At 53.0% G+C, this 23,570-nt stretch overlaps 1 protein-coding gene across 1 annotated transcript in view; it reads left to right on the top strand.

Moving 5' to 3' along the window:
* Positions 1–319: 319 nt before the first annotated feature.
* Positions 320–23,570, top strand: part of Ubx (ultrabithorax) — a 153,725-nt gene continuing 130,474 nt past the window's right edge. Inside the window, exon 1 of the mRNA XM_017898093.1 lies at positions 320–1,039. Coding sequence (XP_017753582.1) covers positions 361–1,039 — 679 coding nt within the window. The 5' untranslated portion in view covers positions 320–360. The remainder of the gene's footprint in view (positions 1,040–23,570) is intronic.

Raw genomic sequence — 23,570 nt, 5'->3', positions numbered from 1 at the left:
CATCGGGTCGCGCGGAGCATGGACTCTAGCATCGTTCGCGACGACTACTATTAACCACGACGACACGACGCGTGTGCTCGTATCTCCGTACTTCTCTCCGTCCTCTGAACCACCTCGTCCACCGAAGAGACACCGCGTGACGAGAACAACGCGAACAATCATCGTGTTCGTGGTGATCGTCGTCGTGGTGGTCGTCGATCGTTGTCGTCTCCACTCGCCTCGACTGGACAGCTTAGAGGCCCTTTTCCACCTTGCCTCCACGCTCGCGTGTTCGCCGTTGCATATCGGTTCTTTTTTTTTTTCTTTGGTTTCTCGAGAGTGGCGGTGTTTCAGTGCAAGTGATTCAAAATACCCGGGATAATGAACTCGTACTTTGAGCAGACTGCGGGTGGCTTCTACGGAAGTCACCACCACCAGACAGGAGCCGCCAGTCAACACCATGATCCAGCCACCGCGGCGGCCTACCGAAGTTTCCCTCTTGGCCTGGGTATGTCACCGTACGCCTCCACGCAGCATCATCATCACACCTCGTCCTCGTTGGGCATACATCCGGGCGGAGGCACGAACACGAGACCACCGCAGGATTCGCCGTACGACGCGAGCGTCGCGACGGCCTGCAAATTGTACTCGACCACACCGGAGGCTACCGGGCACACCACCTCGTCGTACTCCACCACAGCGACCAAGGACTGTAAGCAACAAGATCAAGCAGCGGCGCATCAGAATGGTTACGCTGCGGTGATGGCAGCCGCGGCCGTCAAGGACGTTTGGCAGTCAGCGACCTCCGGGGCGAACAGCCAGAGCAATTCGGTCGTTCGTCCTTCGGCGTGCACTCCAGAAGGGACGAGGGTTGGTAGCTACGGTGGTCTCGTAGGCGGCGACCCGGCATCGAGTCCTGGTAACAACAGTTCCTCGAGGTCCCTCACGTCGTCCTGGAACACCTGCAGTTTGAACTCGTCCGCGAGCCAACCGGTTGCCACGCAACTACATCAGCAACCCACCGCCAACCATACCTTCTACCCCTGGATGGCTATAGCAGGTGAGTTTACATTCATAAGATCTCTCTCGTACAACCACGATTATCATAACAGCCGTGATGAAATATAGAGAGAAGCGACCACACGATGCTTAGGGGAGAGAGCTGAGCGAGTCTCTCTCGGGAGTGTGTAGAAGGCCACGTGGTCGGGAAAGGCGTGGTGGATCGAGTTTACCCGGCACCATTATACGCGCCAGGCTAAATCGCCCTAGTCGAACGTTTCACGGTCAACGCTCGATTCGCGTGGAACGCACGCAGCCCATCCAATCTCACGTTTCTCTCACATTTTCTCTTCCTTCTCTTCCTCCTTTTCATCCTTTTCCTCCTTTTCCCTTCCTCTTTTCATCCGCTCGAGCTCTTGGACGCGCAGAACGCGCGCCGCGCCGTGGCTCCGATATCTAAACAAATCATTCCACCCCTTGGTTCCGCTCTGAAAAATGGAAGACACGCCTGTATACGATCCTCCAATGTAAGTTGCCTCGTTGCGTTGTTACGTCGGCACTGCTCGTCATTTTTTTCGCCCAGTCTATTTGTGCGTCGATTGAAATACGACGTATCCGTCACGAAGCGTAGCCGAGATAACGGATTTATAGTTGCCAGCGGACTAAAAATATTCCGCTGCCTTCTGCGCCAATGAATGCACCGCGCGCGCGTCCGGGGGAGGGTGTCGGTAATAACTAACCCATCCGTGTGAAAGCGACGTGCAAAGCGACACCTCGAGTTATCATTAATGCCTGCGAGTCTCTGCCTCCCTGCGCGACAGCCGCCTCTTTTCACCGGGCCCCTCCTACACCCCCGGGAGACGGCCCTGGTTGTAAAAAAAGCGCGCGTGGACCCCGTTTCGCGTTCCAGAGAAAAGCAGAGAGAGAGAGAGAGAGAGAGAGAGAGAGAGAGAGAGAGAGAGAGAGAGAGAGAGAGAGAGAGAGAGAGAGAGAGAGAGAGAGAGAGGGAGATCCGTCTGTAAAACGGATTTATCTTTTCCCCTGTCTTGCACCGATCTCGAGTCTTCCACCTCACCGCCTGCGAGATCCATAGAGTCAGCCGTGAGACGTTCGAGGCGAGCCAAATGGTCCCCTCGATTAAGTCGGAGGTAGCCGGAATACTGCTCGTGGTACGTGTCCCGTGTCGAAAAATAACGCGTCTTCTAGTTGCTAAAAGGGAGAGAACACCGTTTCACGATCTGCCTGAAAATCGAAACGAGTTCGAATAGCTAGGAAACTTATTACCCGACCGTTCTGCGCGATACGTTTCATCGTACGTGGTCGCATAGGTATCGCGTAGTTCGGGTTGGAAGGTTGGAAAGGTATATGTATATATATGTATGTGGTATCGTGGAAAATCGGTCGTACAGCGATAAAGTTACGTCTGGTGGATAGGTAGAATGGAGTCAAGTGCGTGTAAAATCGTTGGGCACGTCGAGTATAATGGGGAAGCCCTCGTCCAATTGGGGTTCAAGTGCCTTCCTCGTCGTACTCACCCCTCCGGAACCCCGAATTCCGGTAGTCAGCTGTTTCTAGCGATATCTTTGTCCCTCTCGCGGAGAGGTTTCCTAGCAGCCTCTCGCTTTGTCGTAGGCAGATATATAATCACCGAGCCCTCTCGAGCTCTGTCTCGCTTTTTGGTCACCGCCTCTTCTCTCTACAGACTCAGCTGGGTCTTAGACTGTTCGTCTTTCATTCTTCCATCCTTTTCCTCCGTTACAGTATCTCTCTGTCTCTCGCTTTCGCTTTTAAACTCGGCCCTGTTTCGCTCTTCCCTACGATATCCCTCTTCTAGCCTCCTTCTCGCGCCCTTTGGTCCGGTTTAAGGCCCGCCTGTATCTTCCTTTTTTTCCCTCCCGTTGCTGGACCACGCGAGGTCCTCGCTCTCTGTCTCTCTTTATGCATACAAAGGTGTAGAGATTATTTTATGAGCTTTCGTGACGTAGGCGCGTGCTTATTCAAAGACAAGAAACGGGATTTTATTGAACGAACCTTATTCTTTACGTCCTTCTATAAATACTAAATTCAGCCGGGGAAAGAATTTAATATTCAGAAGGCGGCACTGTTGCGTTCTCGTTCCATCTAACGTCACTTTCGGCCCCGCGTTCGGCCACCATGGCCCGGAGGAAAAAAATCTTCTCGGGGGCGTCGTTTTGCTCGCGTATTCCTGAATCAACTCGGCGTCTTCCATTCAATAACTGCAACAAGATTTATAGTCGATGAATCGTCCGGCTTGCGCGGTCGCGCAAACGCAAGAGCGCCCTGACTCGTGCGCATGCGTGCATGCTCGTTTCTCGTTCGTTCGTCCGTCTGTTCGTTCTGACGACGACGACGACGACGGGAAAGCGGTTCGGGTTTCCCTCGGCGTTCATCGGGTAGAAACGGAAGATTTAATCGTCCGTTTATATATCACGAGTGTGCAAATCGGGCCGACGATACGCCGGAATGCAGCGATCGTAGGAGGAATCGTAGGAATGGGAAAAGGCGATTGATCGGCTTGCACTCTCGTGGAACAGGTTTCTATGCACTCGCGGATCGAAAGTCGTTGACTCATTTCGCACTCGCCGGCAAGTGCTCTTCAACGTCGTTGGCTACGAGCGATACACGCGTAGGAAAATTTATCGATACAGGATTATGGATTATTTCGTCGTAGATTAAAGTCTGTGGGTAAATATAGAGCCATCAACGTCTACCGGCTCACGTTCCCGCGTTGCCCTCTAATAAATAATTTGGCTTTATCGTCGCGTAGCTACGGCACCGATTCCGCCGACCACGGTGTTTACTGCCGTCGGTGTCGCGCGTCCGTTAAAAACACCCGTCTAGAGAAAATGACGAACTACGATCGTGTATCTTCGCCCCGGGCAAGAAGGGGGCAGGGGGAATGTCCGCCGTCTAGCGCGACCTTGCCAAAACCAATTGCCTTTCGCGCACCCCCACTCCCGCATCTAACTTTCAAATTTCTCGTCGTTGGCGATCTAAGCGTGGGAGAAGCCTGGCACGTCGCGAACTCCGTGTCCCCCAGTTGTCCTCTCCGAGCCGTTAGATTTTTCCAATCGCGTGGAATAAACGAACGCGCCAACGACGGCCAGGCGAGATGCGGGCAGTATCTACGGGATGATTTATCGGCACCCAAACGGTATTCGCGTTAAACGTCGTTACTAAGTGTGCAATAAGTGATTGAAGAAGTGATTATGCCGCCCAAATCGCACAAATCAGAAGGGTATAGACACGGTATCATTAACTCGGTTTTATTGCGGATCGGTGTTACGGGAACACGATCTCGGGACACAACATTAACGCTGGCGAGCACTACCGAGCCGCGTGCGCGCGCACACGATCGGCCGAAGAAACTTGATTGCACGGAATGCATTTGTATCATTGGCCGTGATAAACATCAAAGGGTACACGCGCTTGAAATTCATTGTGATTTATGGCGGTTGGCGAAGCGTCGGTATCGCCACCGTTTTCAGATGTAAATGTCTCTCTTATTAATGTTACGGTAATGAAGCAATATAACGCTATCGGGGTGTACGACGAATCGTCATAGATATCGGCTGGACTCTTATTTCGATAGACAACGTTTATTCGAATAACGGCCACGAGGGAAAAAGGGAAGGAGATTCTGTACGGGTGTGCACGCGTGGGTGTGCGCTCGCGCATGTATGTGTGTGTGTGTGTGTGTGTGTGTGTGTGTGTGTGTGTGTGTGTGCGCGCGCGCGCGTGCAAGAGAGGAGGAGAGAGAAAGAAGATTCGTCGTATCTATTCGACAATTATCTCGGGTAAGATTGAAACGGTTAGTTACTTTTATCGAGCGCGTTGCTATTCCATTGGGTGGCAATTCTCAAGACGCATCGACGACGTTCACAAAAGGCTCTTCCGTCGTGCCGTATCACTTTCGGGGGCTGTTTTCAAACGCGCGCAAGATTTATGGCCCCCTCATTGAAGGGTCTGCCGCGTCTACAGGGTAATTAGAGGGCGTGAAGACGAGGTTTCGAATACTATCTGTACACCCCCGCGGTTCATTTATCCTCTGTAAAACTGCCTCGTTTCCCGACGGCTTCTTTCCCAAGACCCAACGTTAATTCTTGTCCTCGCGTTGTCGTGCCCCTGTCCTTTACGACGCCGCAGAAATGTCGATACCCGATGGAACGAGAAAATAAAATCGATAAGCGATTATTCGATAATTTTAATTACGCTCGTTTAGAGGGATTCCTCTGCTCGTTTTACCCCGCGCGAATTTCATAAATGTTGAGCAGAAAAATACGAGGCTCTTTTCTCATTATGGAATCGTGAAAAAGAAAGATCAACGTTCTTCTTCTTCTTCTTCTTCTTCGCGTAAAAAGAAGAATTACGCTGAGGGAAGAAGCGTATCGTGAAGATCGAATCGTTCGATAATTCAACCCTGTTCCCTCGTAAGGCTGACCCTCCGAAATTGATTAAAAAATGCAAAATACGTGTTAGAAGTCCAACGAACCGACGTTGTTGTATATCCGTGTTCTTTTTTTGATTTACGCGCATCGATATCGCGTGGTGGTTACGGCGATCTTTATTGGGTGGCTCGTCTAGCCTCGGCGTCGGGTACGAACGGATAGAGCTAACAAACCTTGAACTCTTGTGCCGAAGCAGCGAGATTCCCGCGTAAAAGCCACGTGGTCTCACCCGCCTATCTTTCTCTCTCTCTCTCTCCCGTTCTCTCTCACTCTCGTTCTCTTTCTCTCTCTCTCTCTCTTTCTCTCTCTCTCTCTCTGCCGAGTTGGAAACGAGTATGGTGCTACTCGACGATACGACGGTTGCCAGTAGGTGTTACGTACCTCGGGGAGCAACCTCGTTCAATATAAACCAGCTAGGAACAACGCTGTAACCGTAACGTTGACGTTTACGACGACGAAATCGTGGCTCGGCTCGTTTACCCCTCCCTCTTATGTGCCTCCACGCTTACCGCTATCGTCGCTGCGAGGCTCGTCGGTAATACAGAGCACATATCTCCGTGTGTATCGACCAAGATCGTTCCGCGTCTTCGTGTGTGGTAGGAATGTTTTGCTGGAACTGAAACACGGGGAACTTTATCGTACGAATCATTTATGGGCCGACGGTTTTTACGGATTCGTTTCACGCGAGTCGCTAATTATCGCCGATCATTCGCTACGGAATCGTCCCGTAAATAATAATAATACGTCCACTTACTTTGTTTCCTGCTACTTTACGTCTTAATATTTTCTCCCCTTCGTCCATCCACAACGTTTCCACACTCCCGGTTGTTCGATACGAGCCTAAAAAAAATATTTAATAATTGGTAATTGAACGGATGAACACACGCGAAGATGTATCGGATCTGTTTAAGTATACCTCAATGGCTGACGAACATGGCTGAGAGAACTTTCCATCTTGATGGCTGCCCGATGTTTCCGGTGAGTCCGTTCTCGCTCTTACACAGCCTACGATGCTTTTTACGATCCATTTAAGGCGCTAATTTATAATCGGAAAATTGAAAAGATCGGATCGTGGAGTTGCGTCGAATATAGGCGTGCGTGTTGCACGCCCGTGACCAAGTGGTTCAGCCTCTCCTACCTATAGAGGCGCACCGTTCGCCCGGGTGTGAGTGCGTGCGTGTACGCGTGTGTCGGTGCGCCAACACTAACGCACCCGCGACCTAAAGAGGCAAGCCAAGTAGGTGCGTTCATCGTGTATGGAGGCTCCGCAGACCCTTTCCATGTGTTGCTCCGTTGGCCCGGATGGAGGATGACGTACGAGCCTCTCCGTATGACTTACTACGCCCTTTTCCCTTCTCCACGCCCGCCGCTTCTGCGTACTGTTCGCTCGAAAAACATTCGGGTCTCTGAAAATTACGTGGCCCTTCACATTTGATCGGAAATTCATCCTGCTCTCTCGGCCGTCGAATTCCTCAACGAGCGTTCAGGGACATTTTTAAAGATCGACTTTGCCATTCTCGCTCTTCACTGTCACACCTTTTCCTTTTTCTTTTCTTATCTTTTTTCTTTTTTCTTTTTCCCCATCATGGGTATCGCGTATAAAAATTGTCGGTACGATAACGTTCCGATTTCATTCGGCACGGGGATATTTTTACGGAGATTGATTTTACGATAATCGTATTTTTCGAATGACTGTCTTTCCTTTTTTCTTCTCTTTCTTTGCACGGTGGGAAGATAAATCAAAATTATCGACGCGATAATTCGCGTTTATTCGACCGGAATCAATTTGTTTTTCCAAAGAAACTATGGAGATTTCTGAACGCAGCTTATAAGGGGTTACGTCGAGGAGAGGTATTTTTCGCGATTTCGCGAGCGAAGGAGAAACGTAGCCTGTTTAATAATAATAACCGAGGGAGTCGAATGCGAGGGTTATGGTTAATGTAACCGAGGAAAAATCTGGTTTTTGCGGCAACGCGAAACGAGTGTGTCTGCACCTCGTCACGCACGGGGATAGTAACCTCTTGGTTACACGCTGCGCAACTACTCTCCTGCGATCAAGCGGAGGAATTTAAATCGTTCGTATTATAATCCGACACGGAGCAAAACGTAAACGTAGCTAAAGCATCGTAATGCATGTAAATCGCGGGAAATTACAAGGCCAGGTACGATCCTCGCTATGTAACATTTCGTCGATTGATTTTTAATTCACGCTCGTTAACGTCCGCGCGCAGCGGCACGCATTGTTGGGGAAAACGACAGGCTGGAGGGGCCGCCATAGTGAGACAAAATGCCGTAGAAGCGTGTCATTAAAAGTAATTGTAAACATCGATCAAAATGTATCGGGATATTCGCAATTTGCATATGCCCCACCGCATAATTTCACCGCGAACCGAGTATCGTCAATCAATTTTTATACTTTGGTGCGTTATAACGCGAAAACCTTGAAGGTATTAATCACGGGTGTTGGGGATTCACCGCATGAAAGTGTAATTTCTGATCGGCGGAATCACTTACATCCTGTCCCACGTTTTTCTTAGCCGACAACGCGGCTGCCACTCATAAACACCCGTAATATTATTTCACGCGATTGGTAACGGGCTGGTCAGCGTTCAGCCGCGCTTTACATGCGCGGAATAATCGCGACTCTGTTTCGATACGATCTACCACTAGTTACCGCTAAAGATTACTTCGATCACTTACCGTAACACATAAAAATGCTTTTGCCTCGGTTATCGCGTTCTCGTGGAACAGAGCGAGACGAGCATAGACAGGCCGAAGAGACGTTTGCTAAAATATGTTCTCGTCTCTCTCGCTCGGGCCAACGGGGAGCGGGATAGCGAGCAGGGTGTCGACAGGGCGGCGCGAGGCGAGGTGAAAGCAGATATACATATATACGCGTATTCGCGATGGAGTAAAAGAAACGGCGAAAAAGGCTAGAAAGTGGAAAACAAAGGCAAAGCGCGACACGGTGTTCGCAGCGGAGACAGGAAGTGGACGTGCGCGATTATAAGATAAACGGGGCGATATCAACGCACGGACGTTACACCGGTAATCTCGTGCGAGGATCAAGGAGAAAAGGACACCCGCGTACACGTGTTACAGCGGAGGAGGCGTCGCGTATATATATATATACGTACGTGTGTATATATATATAGGCTTGGACGACGAACGATTCGACGGAGACGCGGATGGGGTTGCGTCTCTATCGAGTGGTCGCTCGGACACGACCGTCCAAGGACGGCGAGGACAACGCCGGCCCCGTTGGTAAACAATAGCAATGGTTTATTCGTGCCTACGAGCCGCGAGAAAGAAAAGAAGCGAAGGAACGTGAGTGGCGCGTAACGCGCGCGCAAGGCATAGGCGCTGATCGCACGTTCAGCCGGCAGCGTATAGCGGCTGCCTACCAGGGTTCTCAATTTGATGGACGAGCTGTTCGCATGTACGAACCCGTGTGCGCTCACTCGCTTTTACACACCGACAACAGCCCATACGCTATCCGGCTGTTTTGCAAATTTCATGCGGGAGGAGTTATCGCCCTCGTGGCCCAGGATTAATCCTCTCTCGCTGTGTAACGTTTGTCGTCAACGGCTATTTATCAATTAGCCGCCGTTTCTCAGATCGTTGTTCGTGCCGTGCGAGAAGGAGGAGAAAAAAGAAAAAAAAGCAAGTGGAAGGAGGGAAATAAATAATTCGTTCGACGTTACTTTCCCGATCGTTTATCCAGGTCTCCCAGCTGCGGGAATCGGTTCCTTCCGCGAGACCGATCGCGATCGATCGCTATCGATCACACGCGCCGTATTACGCTACTGGTCAGACTAATGGCCCGGTGGTTTGACACGGAAGAAAACGCCTCTAATTCGTGTCCACGAGACGTATTTCATTGGCCAGAGGATGGTAAACGAGAAAAGCCACGAAACGGTCGGTGGGTGAAACGGTAAATAAAGCACGATAGAAAGGGGAAATTCGTTGGCTCGGTCGGAGATTTCAAGGCTGCTGACAGCAGAAACGCCGCGCTTTTGATTGGTTCGGCTTCTTGCTGCTCGTCTATATAGTAGACTGCCATTTCACTGCTCCGGGCTGAGATAATGCATACTTTGGATCGGCCGCGCTTCGTAGGCACGAAGAACGTGTTTAGGTGCTCGACGATCGGAACGACTACACCGGCAGACAAAGGATACTGTATACCTGTGCCCGCAAGGAAAGATGGATACAAGGCAAAATAATTGAATCGAAAAGTGTTCCTGCTCACGTTTTTGCGGAATACTGGCCGTTGCATCGCGGATGAAGACGTACCTCGTATATACGAGTATATATATTTCTTCCATAGTTCGCCTCCGAAGGAGAGAGTCGCGAATAAAAGCCACTGCGTATACGAAAATGGATGTCCGTCGAGGTGAAGACGCATCGATGACCTCGAAACTCGATCAACGGATCGCGATGATCTCGTAAAAGGACACCGTTCTCCGTTTGCTCACTGACCATGCGTGTACCTAGAACGTACATCAAAGCGTTAAAACCGAGAGACGTCGCCAAGCATCGTAACAATTTCAGCGAAAACAATGTCCACGTATATATCGCGAATTTCAGCGTAGTCATTGGTACACGACGAAATACCGACTGTCACGACCAAAACGTGCACCTAAAATCACCAAACGTAGAGATGTTTCTTATTCTTTCCGCTTACCCTCGCGTACGCCTCGGTCGGTAGATCGGTAGATAAAACCAACGACAATCTACATACATCGCGCTGGCTAAACGTTTCTTCTTCCCATCGATCTTCCATCGTTGCGTTACTTACGGATTCGACGCGATACCTCGGTGTATGTGGAACTCGTTGAAATCGATGATCGCCACGCATCGCGGTCGTATCGCACCGTTTCCATCAACGATGGACGAACGGCTCGTCGCGAACACGGACGGGAGGAGGCGCTGCTGCGTCGACGGTGCGCACTGGAAAGAATATTCGATCGGTTTCTTCGCTCGTTCCACGCTCCGATGTGTCCCGATTTCTTACGCCGTTTTGGCGCCATCTGCACGCGTCGCCGTGGTCAGTATTCAATTAATACGCGACGATGTAATCGGCGGACCCCGGTGATACCGCAAATAGACTCGGACGTTCGTAACTCACGCAACAGTTTTTGCCACGGCAAACCTGCCTACAGCACTGCCGCCTGGCCTGCCGATGGCCGGCCATTACGAACAGCACCTGCCACAGAGCCTAGGCTTCTCTCCGCGACTTGACCGCGCGCGATGCTTTCGTATCGCTTTGCCTCTTCTTCTTCTTCTTCTTCTTCTTCTTCTTCTTCTTCTTCTTCTTCTTCTTCTTCTTTTTCTTCTGGCTTCTCTCTCATTCCAGTCAGGTCTCGATGATCACACGAGCGTAAAAAAGCTGCGAATATCGAACAGCGACTAATTGCCAGCGACACCGATAGACGCTCTATCTCGCGGCGAGAACCGGAACACGTGGCATGGCCGGGCGATCGCGAGTTACCGTGCTGAATAGAACACCGAACGCGATCATATGCGCATTTTAATCCTGTCTTTTTCTCTCCGCCATTACTCAGCGGTCGTTACGTGGTTCGTCGTCGCTTTGTTTACACTTTGGCGCGAGCAGATCGCCGAGTCTGTCATTCGATACGATCGGAACGCGTTTTTTCCGTCTTTTTGCCGGTTCCACGATCGGGGGCCTTCTTCCTCCGTCCTTCTCTCGTCGTCGAGCTCGCTCTCTCTCTCTCTCTCTCTCTCTGTCCAACGGGGTCCGTCTTTTTTCCGTTTTCGTCGATTTCACGCGCACGGCTGCGCGAGGCTGTGCGCGCGTTCCCGGTGGAACGTCCGGGCATACGTACACACGCATAAGTTAGCCGCGTTCACGCGAGAACTGAATCGAAACGTTTGCGTACCCATTTATTTCGTAGCTATTGACCGCCGACGCGGGTGGGAAAGGACGACGGGCATAATTTATCCGGCTCTGAAACCTTTTGACCTTTTAAAATAATTGCTTGATCGTCGCTGTGTGCCGGAACGAAAATTTCTTAATTTTACCGCCTCTTTCCCGTCGTACGCCCGATGATGTACGATTCTATCTGGGGTTTTTAAGCGGACAAGCATAAACGACTCACGGGGCCGCTTATCCTTCGAGCACTCGCGGACGTGGTACAACCGTTATTACCCGCGGGCCATATTAATCGCGTTCGTTCGAACGTTGACGGTATAAACATTCGATTGTCTCCGCTCTGCCTCTTCTACACCGATCTTACACTCCGAAACGCGAGAACACTCGTCTTCACCGATCTTGCCGCTCAGTCAGAGTTGGAAAGAAGAAACGCTCGACTCGCTCGACACAGAGAGAGAGAGAGAGAGAGATTCGCGAAACGGAGAAAGAGGAGGAAGAAAAAGGATAAAAAAATTGAAGGAACCGTAGAAAGAGGGAGAGAGAAAGAGAGAGAGATGGAGCGATTAATCAGCGGGATTTAATTAATTTTCTCGGAGCGCCACCGAATTCCAGATGCATGAATCACGCCATCGACACTGCACTCGGACTCAATGAATGCTTTACACGGCTGCGGTGCACGGTCGCGGTGGGGGTGCGGCGGGGGGCATGCGTCTAATCTTGGAGTCCTTTTTGTGCTACTAAAAACGTACGGACAATCATTCGTCCGTGGCGAAATTACGCATTCGTCACGTGCGCGAGACACTGCGCGTTTGTTTTATCGGTATGCGTAGACGGCGTGTGTATCGAGCGGCGGCACGGCGCGGTGGGGGGCGGCGGGAGGCGGGCAGCGGGCAGTGGGAGGGAAAAGGGGAGAAAGAGGAGCAAAAGGAGCGAGCGAAAGAGCGCGGACAACATTATCCCGCGATTAAGAGTCTCAGTTAAGAAGCGTATAACTCAGTGACATTACGCGGTAACCGTTCAACGAATATCAACGTAATACATCGCTCGTGCGGTCGCGGCTCGCGCAGATTCGCGTGTTCCTTTATGCACTCGCGCTCGTGTGTGTGTGTGTGTGTGTGGGTGTGGGTGGCACGGTTTTACCGTCGCGCTAGAGAGCGCGCGCGCGCACCGCGGAGACCCTTGCACGAGATCGGGACGCGTGGAAAAGTTATGACGTATTACCTTCGCGACATATTTATTAAACGCCGGGAACGATATTAGGCCGGCGTGAACGGACATTATGAGCTTAGGTACGGACAAGCGTTTGTTGTGCACCATTAGCTCGAGAAATTTACGGCTACCGTAACACTGTCGCTCTCGGCGTGCCGCGATTTTTCTTCCCCCACTCCCGCCCGCTGTCTCTTATCCCCTCCGCCGCTCAGCGTCGCCGACGCCACCCCGCGAGTCGCTTTTCTCTTCCTTTTCTTTTTTCTCTTCCCTTTGCTTTTTTTTTTCTTTTTTTCTTTTTCTTCCTTTCCCTTTCGTCCTTTTTTCGTCTTCCTCTTTCCCGGTGTCCTCCCCGAGACACCCGTGCTTGCACCTTCCACGCCGAGGCCACGATTTTCCCGCCGATATGTGACTGGCCGCGGTAAACGCGAATCATTCGACGAAGACCTTGAGGATTTTGTAATAAGACGACGCATGCAGACGATCGTGTGGCGTCCGTAATTCCACGTAACGTCGTAATAATAGCGGTGGCTCGAGAAGCGCGTGCCTTTCGAGTGCCCGACTCTCTCCCCTTTCCCCTCGTAACCCGGGTCGGTGTGTACAACGCGATTTTGAAATCTCCATCCGGGCTGATTCGATTTCGACGAATCCGTGCCGTACGATCCGTCGCCGCCGCTGCCGCCGCTGCCGTGCAAGGGAAATCGTGGCGGCGATGCGAGTCGCGGAAAGAATCGATCAAACGGGCCCAGCTCGATTTCCTTTTACCCGCGTGGCGCGCGGAGCGAGGCGGACGGCGGGGCAGAGAGGGAGAGAAAGACGAAAAGCGAGCGGAGAGCGAGAAGAGAGAGATGAAAGAGAGGGGATCTATATATGGGTTAATTGGAGTGTAGCCCAAGGCTCGGCCGTCCGAGAGGGGCCCTTCGAGTCATTTTTACAGGCCCTTGCGCGAGATCGTGATTTCGGAGAAAAAGGACCGGATCTCCCCGTTAAATTGAAAGTTCGCAGAAAACGTCGACGACGAGCGAAACCATTCCACTGATAAAGACCATCCTCCACGACCTCCTCTTGCCAGCGCACGGATTTCGCGCCACCGTCCCCCTATTTCGTCATTCGAATATCGCGTCCGATTTAGCGAAATTCGTCCTCTGCCCATCGTCGCGCATCGACGCGCGTAATCTAATTAACGAGAACGCGAGAATGCACTCGCGGACTAACGTCCTCGGCGGCGTCGTCGACCCCCAACATGGCGGCCCGTCGTAGACGATCGACGATGTTCTCGCGATGGTAAGGTACCCGTGTAAGCGTTCCATTCACGTTGAATCCACGGAAGGTGCGTTCGCACACTGTGGAAAATCTAATAGGCACCGTTTCTCGTTTTGCCAAGCGAAACGAACGAGAGGCACGTTCATTAGACGCGGCGAGATCTCGAGCGCGGTCTCCCGACTTTTTTCTCTAGCCGGAGCAGGTTTTCTCTAGGAATGCACGCAGTCGGTTGTTTGATTTATGGCCGTGGTTAAAAGTAGTCTTGCATCTAACCGCGTATTATATATTACACACGGGGCGAGCCTTAGAGCCGGAGCTGCGCCGACCTCGCCGCGTATTTACTTTTAATGGAAACCGATGTATCCGACCGACGAAGGGCCCGTTTCCGGGGATCACTCTCTCGGCCCCCCGTCATCGTCGTCATCGACGTCCTCTGAAAAACGAGAAAAAGCAAAAGAAATGGAAGAAAACGAACGATTCCCCGTGGCCATTGTAAATCGAGTTTCGCGACACCAGGAAGACCAGCCTTGAAAAAGTTGGCCATTGTTCGAGTCGATATGTCAGCGGGTGAAGTGGATCGATTTGACGCGATACCTGGTACCTGTCAGTGGCGCGATCCTTATCGCCGCGCAGCGGAGTTTCTAAACTGGTTCCTCGGTCGTCTGTACCACGGCGACAGTATGCAGAAAATTTTAATCGTTGCGCCGTGTTTTTTCTCCTTGTCGTATATATCTCGCCTGGCTACCACCCTGTAACAAATTACGCACGCGTTAACACGTTCGGGGACCACCCGTGTCATTCCATCGAGGAATCGTCGGGCATGCAGCGCAGACGGATCCGAGATTTTTTGACGGGACGACGCGCCGTGTTTTATTACGTTACGCGCGTTAGTGCACGCCGGACTGAAGTCGGGGGAAAAAAGCTTGGCTCTGCCAGGGGTGAGAAGGGACGCGACGACGGAGAATAGACGTAAAAGTCGTCGGGTGGTGGTCGTAATTTGCCTGGACCTGGCAATAAAACTGGCAAACGGTCGCGTAGTCACGTTCGTCCTCGAACACTGAAGAGCGGCTACGGGAGCCGAGACTAAGCCCCCGGTAAGGCTTCCTGATCCACGCTGCTCCGCCGTGTTACACGAGCCAATAAACAGGACTTGTATAGCGACGAGACCGGACCGTTAGCATTTTTTTCACGGGGGAACAGTCATAAAACGTCCGACCCGTCCGCCGCGACAATGAACATAACTGTTACTTTTACCTTCTTTTAGACCGAAACCGACCGGCTCTTCCGGGTTCGACCGACGTCGCGTCGGCCAGTCGAGCTCGATCCGTCGTGTCGATGGCTCAGCGTTCGCTGTTTGCCCGCGTTCCTCCGTCTCGATCGCGATCCGTCACCGTAAATCCCGGTTACCCGGACTTATCCGCGATCGTTCGGCTCTTATCCACTGCTCCGAGACTCTTTTTTTTTTTTCGACGACAGATTCCGGCGTATACGGGTATAGCGGGATCGTTCGAACGGTGGGGTTATATCAGAGAGAGAAAGAGAGAGAGAGAGAGGAAGGTGATCTCTGGATCGGTGAAAATCTCTCGCGAGTGTCGGCAAAGAGAAAGACGCGCGCGAGCCGTGTTGCAACGAGTGCGACGAAAGGGGTGGAACGCGGAGCGGGTGAAGGTGGTGAATCGTACGAATTCGATACACTTTGTACGCTATTCTTGGACAGCGCGAACGCAAACGCATCACACGCCCCGCCCACGAGGATTTACGACGGAACGGTGACACGGTGCGCGAGTTAGAGCAGCTCGGAAACGTCGATGCCGACGTTTCTCGGCGTGGCAGGCGCGAAAGAGGAGAGAAATCGGGACCGAGAGAGGTGGCCATAACTGGCCTATAGCCTCCGCGCGCTATCGTTCATCGAGCCCGCTCTCCGACGCTCGACTGTCAACGCTAAAGAGAGATAAGAACGCCGTTGTGGAAGCCATGGAGCACGACAGCGAGGAACGGATCGCGAGGAGCTTACGTAACTGGGCTGGGTGGTCCGTCGTTGGAAGAGAAACACCTCTCCTCCGGTTCGTTTTCTCCTCTGCACACTCCCCGTGATCCATACTTATTGTCGGGCCGTGTATATACTTAGTTAAAGGTCTCGCGAGGCGTCCTCCAAGGCAACAATTTTCTCTTCCTTTCAGCCACCAATGCGCCGTCGTCCGGTCGCTCAAAATGGAAAACCAGTCCTGCCAACTCGATTCGCCCCTGTGATTCGCCCCCCGTGTCCGTGGCCACGCGGGACTCGGCACGATCTGCTGACGGTTCGTGACATTCCTCGGGTTACCACTTATTGATTAACCTCGCATCAGGCCCCGCTCAATTTCAGTAATCGCGTTTCAGCCGGTTTCCTCGTTACGCGATTATCCAGCGGGGCGGACGGGCCCACGCCCCGAACTACGTTCCCCGTCGGACGCGTTCGCGGACACCGTGCATACAACGTCCTATACAACCAGTGCTCTCTCGCCGGCCTTTTAAATAAATCACCGGTTTTCTCGCAGTCCCGAGTCTCCACCGGAAACCACCTCTTTTGCCTCGGTTCTGTTTCGTCGCGTACGCGACTCATAGCTTCTGGTTAGAAATGTCCGGCGGGGAGAAATTCGGAAGGGAAAGACGATATCGCGATACGTGGACAGGAGAGGCTGGAAAGATATAAAGCCCCGTGGCAGAGTGTGGCAACAGACGTCCGTCCCAGGACGAAGCCACGGCGAGGCGAGCGAGCGAGCAGGTACAGGCAGGCAGGCAGGCAGGCAGGCAGGTCGGCAGAGAAATTGCTATTCAGCCTGTCGATTGCTCATTACTTACTCCTCGTAACTGAAATTACACCTTTCGTCGGCATCGTCTCCCACGTCTGCTCCGACCGATCCCCGGCGCGTTCGATTCGTTCGCGTCAGCGCGCGGATTCACACGCGAGCGCACGCGTTCTCGCGGCAAAAGGGAACGCGTGCACGATCCTATCGTTTTCCACCGTTCGTGCACCTCGCGAGGGCCGGCTACGAGGACGGCCGTCGACGAAAGACGGCATCGTCCCGATATTATTACCGTGATAACGAGCACGTGGATCGACTGGTTGCCGCTTAGTCCGGGCCCCTTGCCTCCTTCGGGGTGTAATGCCTTTCCACGTCCACTCGCGGCCCCCCCTCACGGCCCCCCTCGCCACGTCCCAATGTGGCCACGGCGTCGTTTCGTTCGGACCGACAGCCTAGCAATTTATTCGCGAAACTTAAAATTTGCGTGAAACGAAAGTGCCGGTTTCGATAGGACGCGCGCCGGTAGTGGTAGGTGTATCTGTCGGAGGTTCTTGCCCCTTTTCGTGCATCCCCCGTTGTCTGCCCCTTTCTTCCATTCGTCTCCCGTTCCTCCCTCGTGTGTACGCGGTATTATTCCTGGCCCCGCGTTTATCCTTTCCATCCACACCGGTCTCTTCCCGGTTCGCCTTCTTTCTTCTCTACGTCGCCTCTATCCCTCTGTATCGCCCCTCTCGTATCTCTCGTCCTCTCGCGTTCTTTCCTTTCCTCCGGATCCACCGACGGACGCGCCGATTCGTATCTGGACGCGGTGGCGAACGGCGCACGGCCGGGGAAAAATCTGCTCGGCGACCCCCCGAGGGTGAGAGAACTCTCCGGGACGCGATCGGCAAGGGAGCAAGGGGAGAGGAAGAAAGGCGGCAAAATGTAAACCAGTTATATCGCGCACCCTTTGGTTAAACCGAAACCAAGTGGTTTTATAGCGCCGATCCGTCTTGCCGCGCTGTAACGAGTTCGTGACTCGACATAATACGATAACCCCCTAAATGTGTTGAACTTGTACGGAATCGAGCTTGCGCGCGGGTGCACGGCCGGGAGAGTCAGGCAGAGAGAGAGAGAGAGAGAGAGAGAGAGAGTGGAGGCGCGAGAGACGGCGGAGAACAGGGGTAATAAAGAGTGCGTGGCGGAAGACGGGACAAACTGCCGACAGTGGCTCTTCTTCATCCTAGAGCGTGCGAGATAGGGAGCGTAAATCGCGAGCGCTCCTAAGAATCGTCGCTTTAATCCGGGAACCGTCTGGCGACCTTGCCGCGCGAGAACCGGAGGCTTCCTCGAGGATTCGCGCGACGCCCGAACGGCAGAGGACACCTGGAAGATCGTGCGATTCGGATAGATCCGTTCCGCGATGTCCAGTCGCGTAACGGAGATCGGTAGCCGAGCGGCCAACCGATCCTATCCGAGCGATCTGAAAGCGCGGAGCCATAAATTAATAGCCGACGATGACTATCTTAATGCGATATATTCGCACAAGTCTATGGAAATTGGTACAAGAAAAGGGAGGGCGACGCGGACGGTTAATAAAGAGCGTAGAGCGGATGAGAGGCGAAATTAACACCGGTGGTTCTTCCTCTTTTCCACCTTCCATTCGAATAAAGTCGCTTTCCTTCGCCGCTGGTTTCCCGGTGGTCGGCGTTTCCGTTTCGGCGCCGGTTTTTCCCCGGGCTGGTTCGATCCGACGTGAATTTATAGCGATCTTCCCGTCGATAAGCCGATATCCATTCGTGCCCCGAAGACGTTATAATTAAAACAAAGAGGAATTAAGCCGACGTCGTATCGCCGTCACGGATCTTCGGCATTAACACACCGTTTCCATTATCACACGATGCTCGAGTCGGATAATATCGAAGTAAGTGTAGACTGTTTTGTAAAAATCCTCCCCTTATCGATGTTCCGACGTAGCCCCCGATCGTTCCGCTCGTTTGAAATTTTCCGCGAAATCTAGCACCACGGATGCCAGACCAGACCCCTGCCCGAGACGCGGCCATCTCGGGATCGCGAACGCTAACCACGAGGAGCAATGCCAAGGAAGCTCGGGACTCGGGGTAAAGACGAAAAGCACTGGTTCGCGAGATTATTGAATAACGATGACGCGGCCCGAGGCCACGTCTACCAGGGCTCTCTTCTCCGCGAGATGCTGCCTGGGCTCGAGGCAGAGCGAGGTTCCTCTAAACTCGTTATCGTCGAGGAACGTCCTAGCCAACACTCCTGATGACAATAATGACGATCATTACGGTAACTACGCGAACAATAATAATACGTTGCACGGTCCGGGTTCCCGGCACGGATATCTGCTTAAGACGTCTTAGACGAGCTTTTGTCCGGCTGCGAGTAAAAGCTTCTCCACCGCGAACTTGAGCGTATCCGCGACCAATCGATTCGCTACGCGGTCTTTCTAATTTTACGTCGCGTACGCGTCTTCCCGTCGGGGAACGCAGATTCTAGGGACGGGCGATGATGCGCCGATGCGGAACCACGGTCGAGCAATTTGCATCGGACACGTCGAACACTCGACTCGTGGTCAGGATGAGAAGAAGACGAGACGGGTGGAGAGAAGACCGCAAGGCCCGAGATGTCTAGTGGGCTCCGCAGCGTCTTACTGCTCGGCCTTGGACGGCAAAACACGAATATTTCGCTCGATTTACGCTCGATTCGCGGAAGCCTTTGCTTCCTCGTGATGGGAGGAAGAAAGAGAAAGAGAAAGTACGGAGAGAGTACCGGCGAAAGACCTCGGGGTGCGGAGAAACAGGTGAAAGAAACGGAATTTGGCAGGAAGGTGCGCACGGTGGCCTCGGGATCGGCGGAGGCGCGTGTGCATGCGCGCGCACCGACCGAACATCGTGGAACACGGGCATAAACATTGTTGGAAGATACGCGCGCTCGGGGGACAAAGAAGCGCGGCTGAGAAGGGGGCCACGGCGGAGGGGCATTAAGATGGACGGTGCCAATCGTATGCTAATAAAGCCACCTTCTGTTTGCTCTTTTACCGGTTGGAGGAAGTAGCCGGTGGATGTTTTGTCGCGCGACGACCACGACGACGCGACTCGGGTAGTCGTGTTTGCGGACGTTTCCCACTGACGCGTGACAAGCTCTCGTTTTCTATGCTATGTCGCCTCGACGTAACGCGTATATCCGACGAGTAGTTGTAAATCCAGACGCGGCGCTTTAAAATTTCCCCGCGCGATTAACGTTTCCTTTGCGAAATCGGACGCGGCGGGTCGACGGTGCTAGGGGTCCCTAGCGCGTGGGAGTAGAGGGCGCAGCGGTAGTCGCGGCCACGTAAAGTCCCCAGTGACATCGATTCGCTCGTTCGAATCGGTAATTTTTCTAGACGTTGACACGACGACGACTCGGAGTATCTTGGGACGTCGTTTAGAGACGTTGGTGGCGACGATGGGAGGTACATGGTAATCTCGCGAAACGCGTGGACGTGCATCTAATGCATAGCGCGTGAGCGTACACGGTGTGTACGACGGACGCAGCGGCCAGCCTCGTATCGCGTTACACCGGGTCACGATCCCTATTATATACCTCCTTTCTTCCTTTGACGGGACAAATTATTAGAGTTATATCATTGCGAGCAGCCAGCAAGGTCGTAAGAGAGAGAGAGTCTGCCGCGGAAAGGGGGAGCGAGCGAAACGGTGGAGGGAGGAAAGAAATCGCAGACTCTGAGAAAGGAACGATGCGTCTTCCGCCGGCAATCCCTGATAAATTAATCACTTTTTTCCACCATGTTTGCTTGTCCGGGTACACTAATTATCGCGGATGTAAGACGATCGCGTTCTATCTTCGGCTCCGAGTGCAAAGTTCAGCTGTGGGAAACGGTTTTTTGATGCACGACGCCCAGACGGCCTTCGACTCGTTCCTATGCCTCCTCTTGCCCTCTCTCTTTCTCTCCCTCTGCCTCTTTCTCCTTCTTTCTCCGTGTATGCGAGAGAGCCCCGTCATAGGAACTTGTTCCTATGCTTTATGGGTCAAGAGTCCTGCAAGCGTGTCCGTGGTGCCTTCCCGTGGCTCGTGCGCTTTCCTAGGAGCCAGCAGTCGTGTCCCGTCAACGGGGCCTGGCTCGGTTTCCAGGCCACTCGCGCGATGGCGTTCCTCCTACTCTACGCTATCCGAGGAAACCGATTTTTCTTCTCAACGAAAACACGCTCTGTCTCCGATATCCGGGTATCGAAACCCGCAACGTCCGGTGTCCAACGTCCGCGTTACGGAACGAAAGTGAAAAGCAAAAAGAAAATCGTGAAAATTCGTAAGCGTGACGAAAATAGAAGGGAAAAGAAGGCGACGCGAGTGCCATTTCTAGCCACGGAAAGTTATTGGCGCGGCCCGAACCATCCGGAGCGCAGCGAGTCCGTCCATCACTGCGTTTCCCCCACTTCGTCAATTGTACGACCCTTTCTCCGCTGGCCCATAGGCCCACAGGACCCTGTTCGTTCCCTCGACCACAGCCATCTCGGCCGGCGTAACCACCGCGCGCGCGGTCGTTGCTCGTTTTTTCCAATCGTCCCTTCTGCGCCAACTATGACCACGTAGTACGCTATGATTATCGCCGCTGCATTTTCTCCATCTTCGAATTCCATTTTATCGGGTTATCGATGCGTATCCGGCTCGCTCTATATACACCGCGATATCCACGCACACGTATCTCACGCGCGCGCGCGCGTGTACGCGTACTGATTAACGCGGGCAAAAACCGCTTCGCAAACGACGCTGTGTCACGGGTACGCGGAGACGACGAGCGGAGAGAGAAAGAGGATCGGCGAGCATTTCGTACACGGGAGGTACTCGGCGTTTGAGGAAATAAGGGTGCATTAACGCGCGTCCAAATTTCGGCGCGATCGATCCTCGCGAACTTTCCACCGACGACGACGCTTTTTCCGTCCTCGCCCGCTCCTGCGCTCGCGCGCGCCCGCTTTGCGACGAAAGCGAGGAGGAACTCGAGCCGGAGAACGAGCCGGAGAGAGAGGGCGAGAGAGCGAAGAAGGGAGAACCGCCTAGGCATGAGCGATTCAGAGACCGGTTGCGGAGATCTCCTCACTCGTGGCTCACCACTTAAAGTCGAACACGCATCTCATTATCCATGCCCATGGATTTAATCGTATGTCTGGCTCTGCATGCAGGTGTGGTTAACCTACCCCTCAATCTAAGGGAATATGCTCGATTTTTGCATAATTGTACCTCCGTGCGAAGTGCGCGCCGTCCGTTGCGCAAGTGTGGATTGCGTTTAAAATTTTATGTAAGTTTGTGAAATGAAAAGGGACGAAAGAAACGCGCGCAGGCGGGGGCACAGGGGGTGCAACAGGAGGAGGAGGAGGAGGAGGAGGAGGAGTAGGATGGAGGAGGGAAATAAATTCTGCCAGGCTCTTATACCTCGGTAGCTCGATTGAACATTAAAATAATTAAATATAAAACACCGTTTACGGGGAAATTGGCGTAGCCTTCTTCCGCGCCCCATCTCTCTCTCTCTCACTCTCCTTCGTCGAAGAACTTTCCGCTTGAACCCCGATTTCGTCCGAGCCGGGGTGGCTCGCGAGCGTTAACCGCGAGCAAAGGTCGGAGGACTAATTTGCCAGGGAATTCGGAAAAATCACTCCTCGCGGGAAGTCGGGCCGCGGACACAGAGGGTTTCCACCCCCGGCGTAAGGTCGGAGCTAGGCAAGGGGTGGTTGCCGAGGCGGCATTATCAGCACGCGCCGACCCTTGTGTGCCTACTAAATCTGCGGAATAACTGCCGGAGTACGCGTGTACACTTAACCTGTTCAGCCTACGGACCCGCGCGCGTACGCCTCGCGCTACGCTCGCCAGTCCATCGAGATGCCATCGCGTATTCCGTATGTGGATCGCGTAACGTACGCCGAATAGAGTGGAAGAAAAATTTTACCCGGCGTGGAAAAGCAAAATAAAGGGGGTGGGGGTATCCAAGACGGGGAATGCGAGCAGCGGGAGACGGAGGGGGAGAGGGAGGAGGAAGAAGGAGGCGTTCTGCTAATGAAATTCATAAAACATTCATAAGGCTCCGAAGGAGAGAATTTCGTTACGCGTAATGCTATTCAATTTCCACGGTGGTCTGAAAAGAAACGAGGAAAAAGAGGAGAAAGGAGGCAAAAAGGAGACGAAGGAAAGAAAAGAAAGAAAGGGGGTTGCGCGATAAGATTAACGAGACACGGAAGCGCAAACTGCCGATAATTAGTTTGAAAAAGGTAAAGCGGCTGGCGCCGCGCCGCGCCTCGCCTCCTCTTTGGCTCGCGCGCGTCGCCACACACACGCTCCGCGCGTCCTCTCCCTCTTTCCACGGACGGCACTCGAAAAAGGAAAGAAAAGTTTCAATACTCTCCGGTACGCGAGTTTCAAGCTTAGTATTAGCAGCTCGTTATCTTCGCGTCTGGTTGGTCGATGCTCGTATCTAAAACGTGCATCAAATCAGCGCGTTGGATATAGAACCGCGCCGCCTGGGGAACGATCAGGATGCGGCGTCGGCAGCGTCGGCAGTGGCGACGGCCGCGGTGCTGATAGCCCCGTGTGTGTTTGCGTGTGTATACGCGCGCGTGAGCCAGCGCGCGTGTATCGGCGAAGCCGAAAGGAAAACGGAGCGAAAGATGAGTAAAAGGGGAAGGAGAAAGGAGAAAAGCCGGAAGAAAAGCAGGAGCAGAGGGGAAGCAGGTGGAGGGGAGGGAGCGATAGCTTACACCTTCGGTCACAATATTGAGTGCAACTCTTGGCTGCTGGAGATTTAGGTGACCTTGGTATGGGAGGGGAACGGGAAAAGGGTGGATAAATGGCTCGCTGCCTACGGTCCTATGGACTGCTGCAGGGTCTCCCCTTAAATACCTTCAAATCGACGCCGACTTTATTAGCCCGTGTCACTCTTTTATTTGCCGAGTCGTATTCGGGGCGCGACCGCTTTCCACTCGCGCGAGC

This window comes from Eufriesea mexicana, unplaced genomic scaffold (assembly GCF_001483705.2).
Source record: "Eufriesea mexicana isolate 0111107269 unplaced genomic scaffold, ASM148370v2 scaffold611, whole genome shotgun sequence".
Taxonomy (NCBI): Eukaryota; Metazoa; Arthropoda; class Insecta; order Hymenoptera; family Apidae; genus Eufriesea; species Eufriesea mexicana.
Note: the sequence above shows the minus strand (reverse complement) of the source record. Positions and strands in the feature narration are given on the sequence as shown.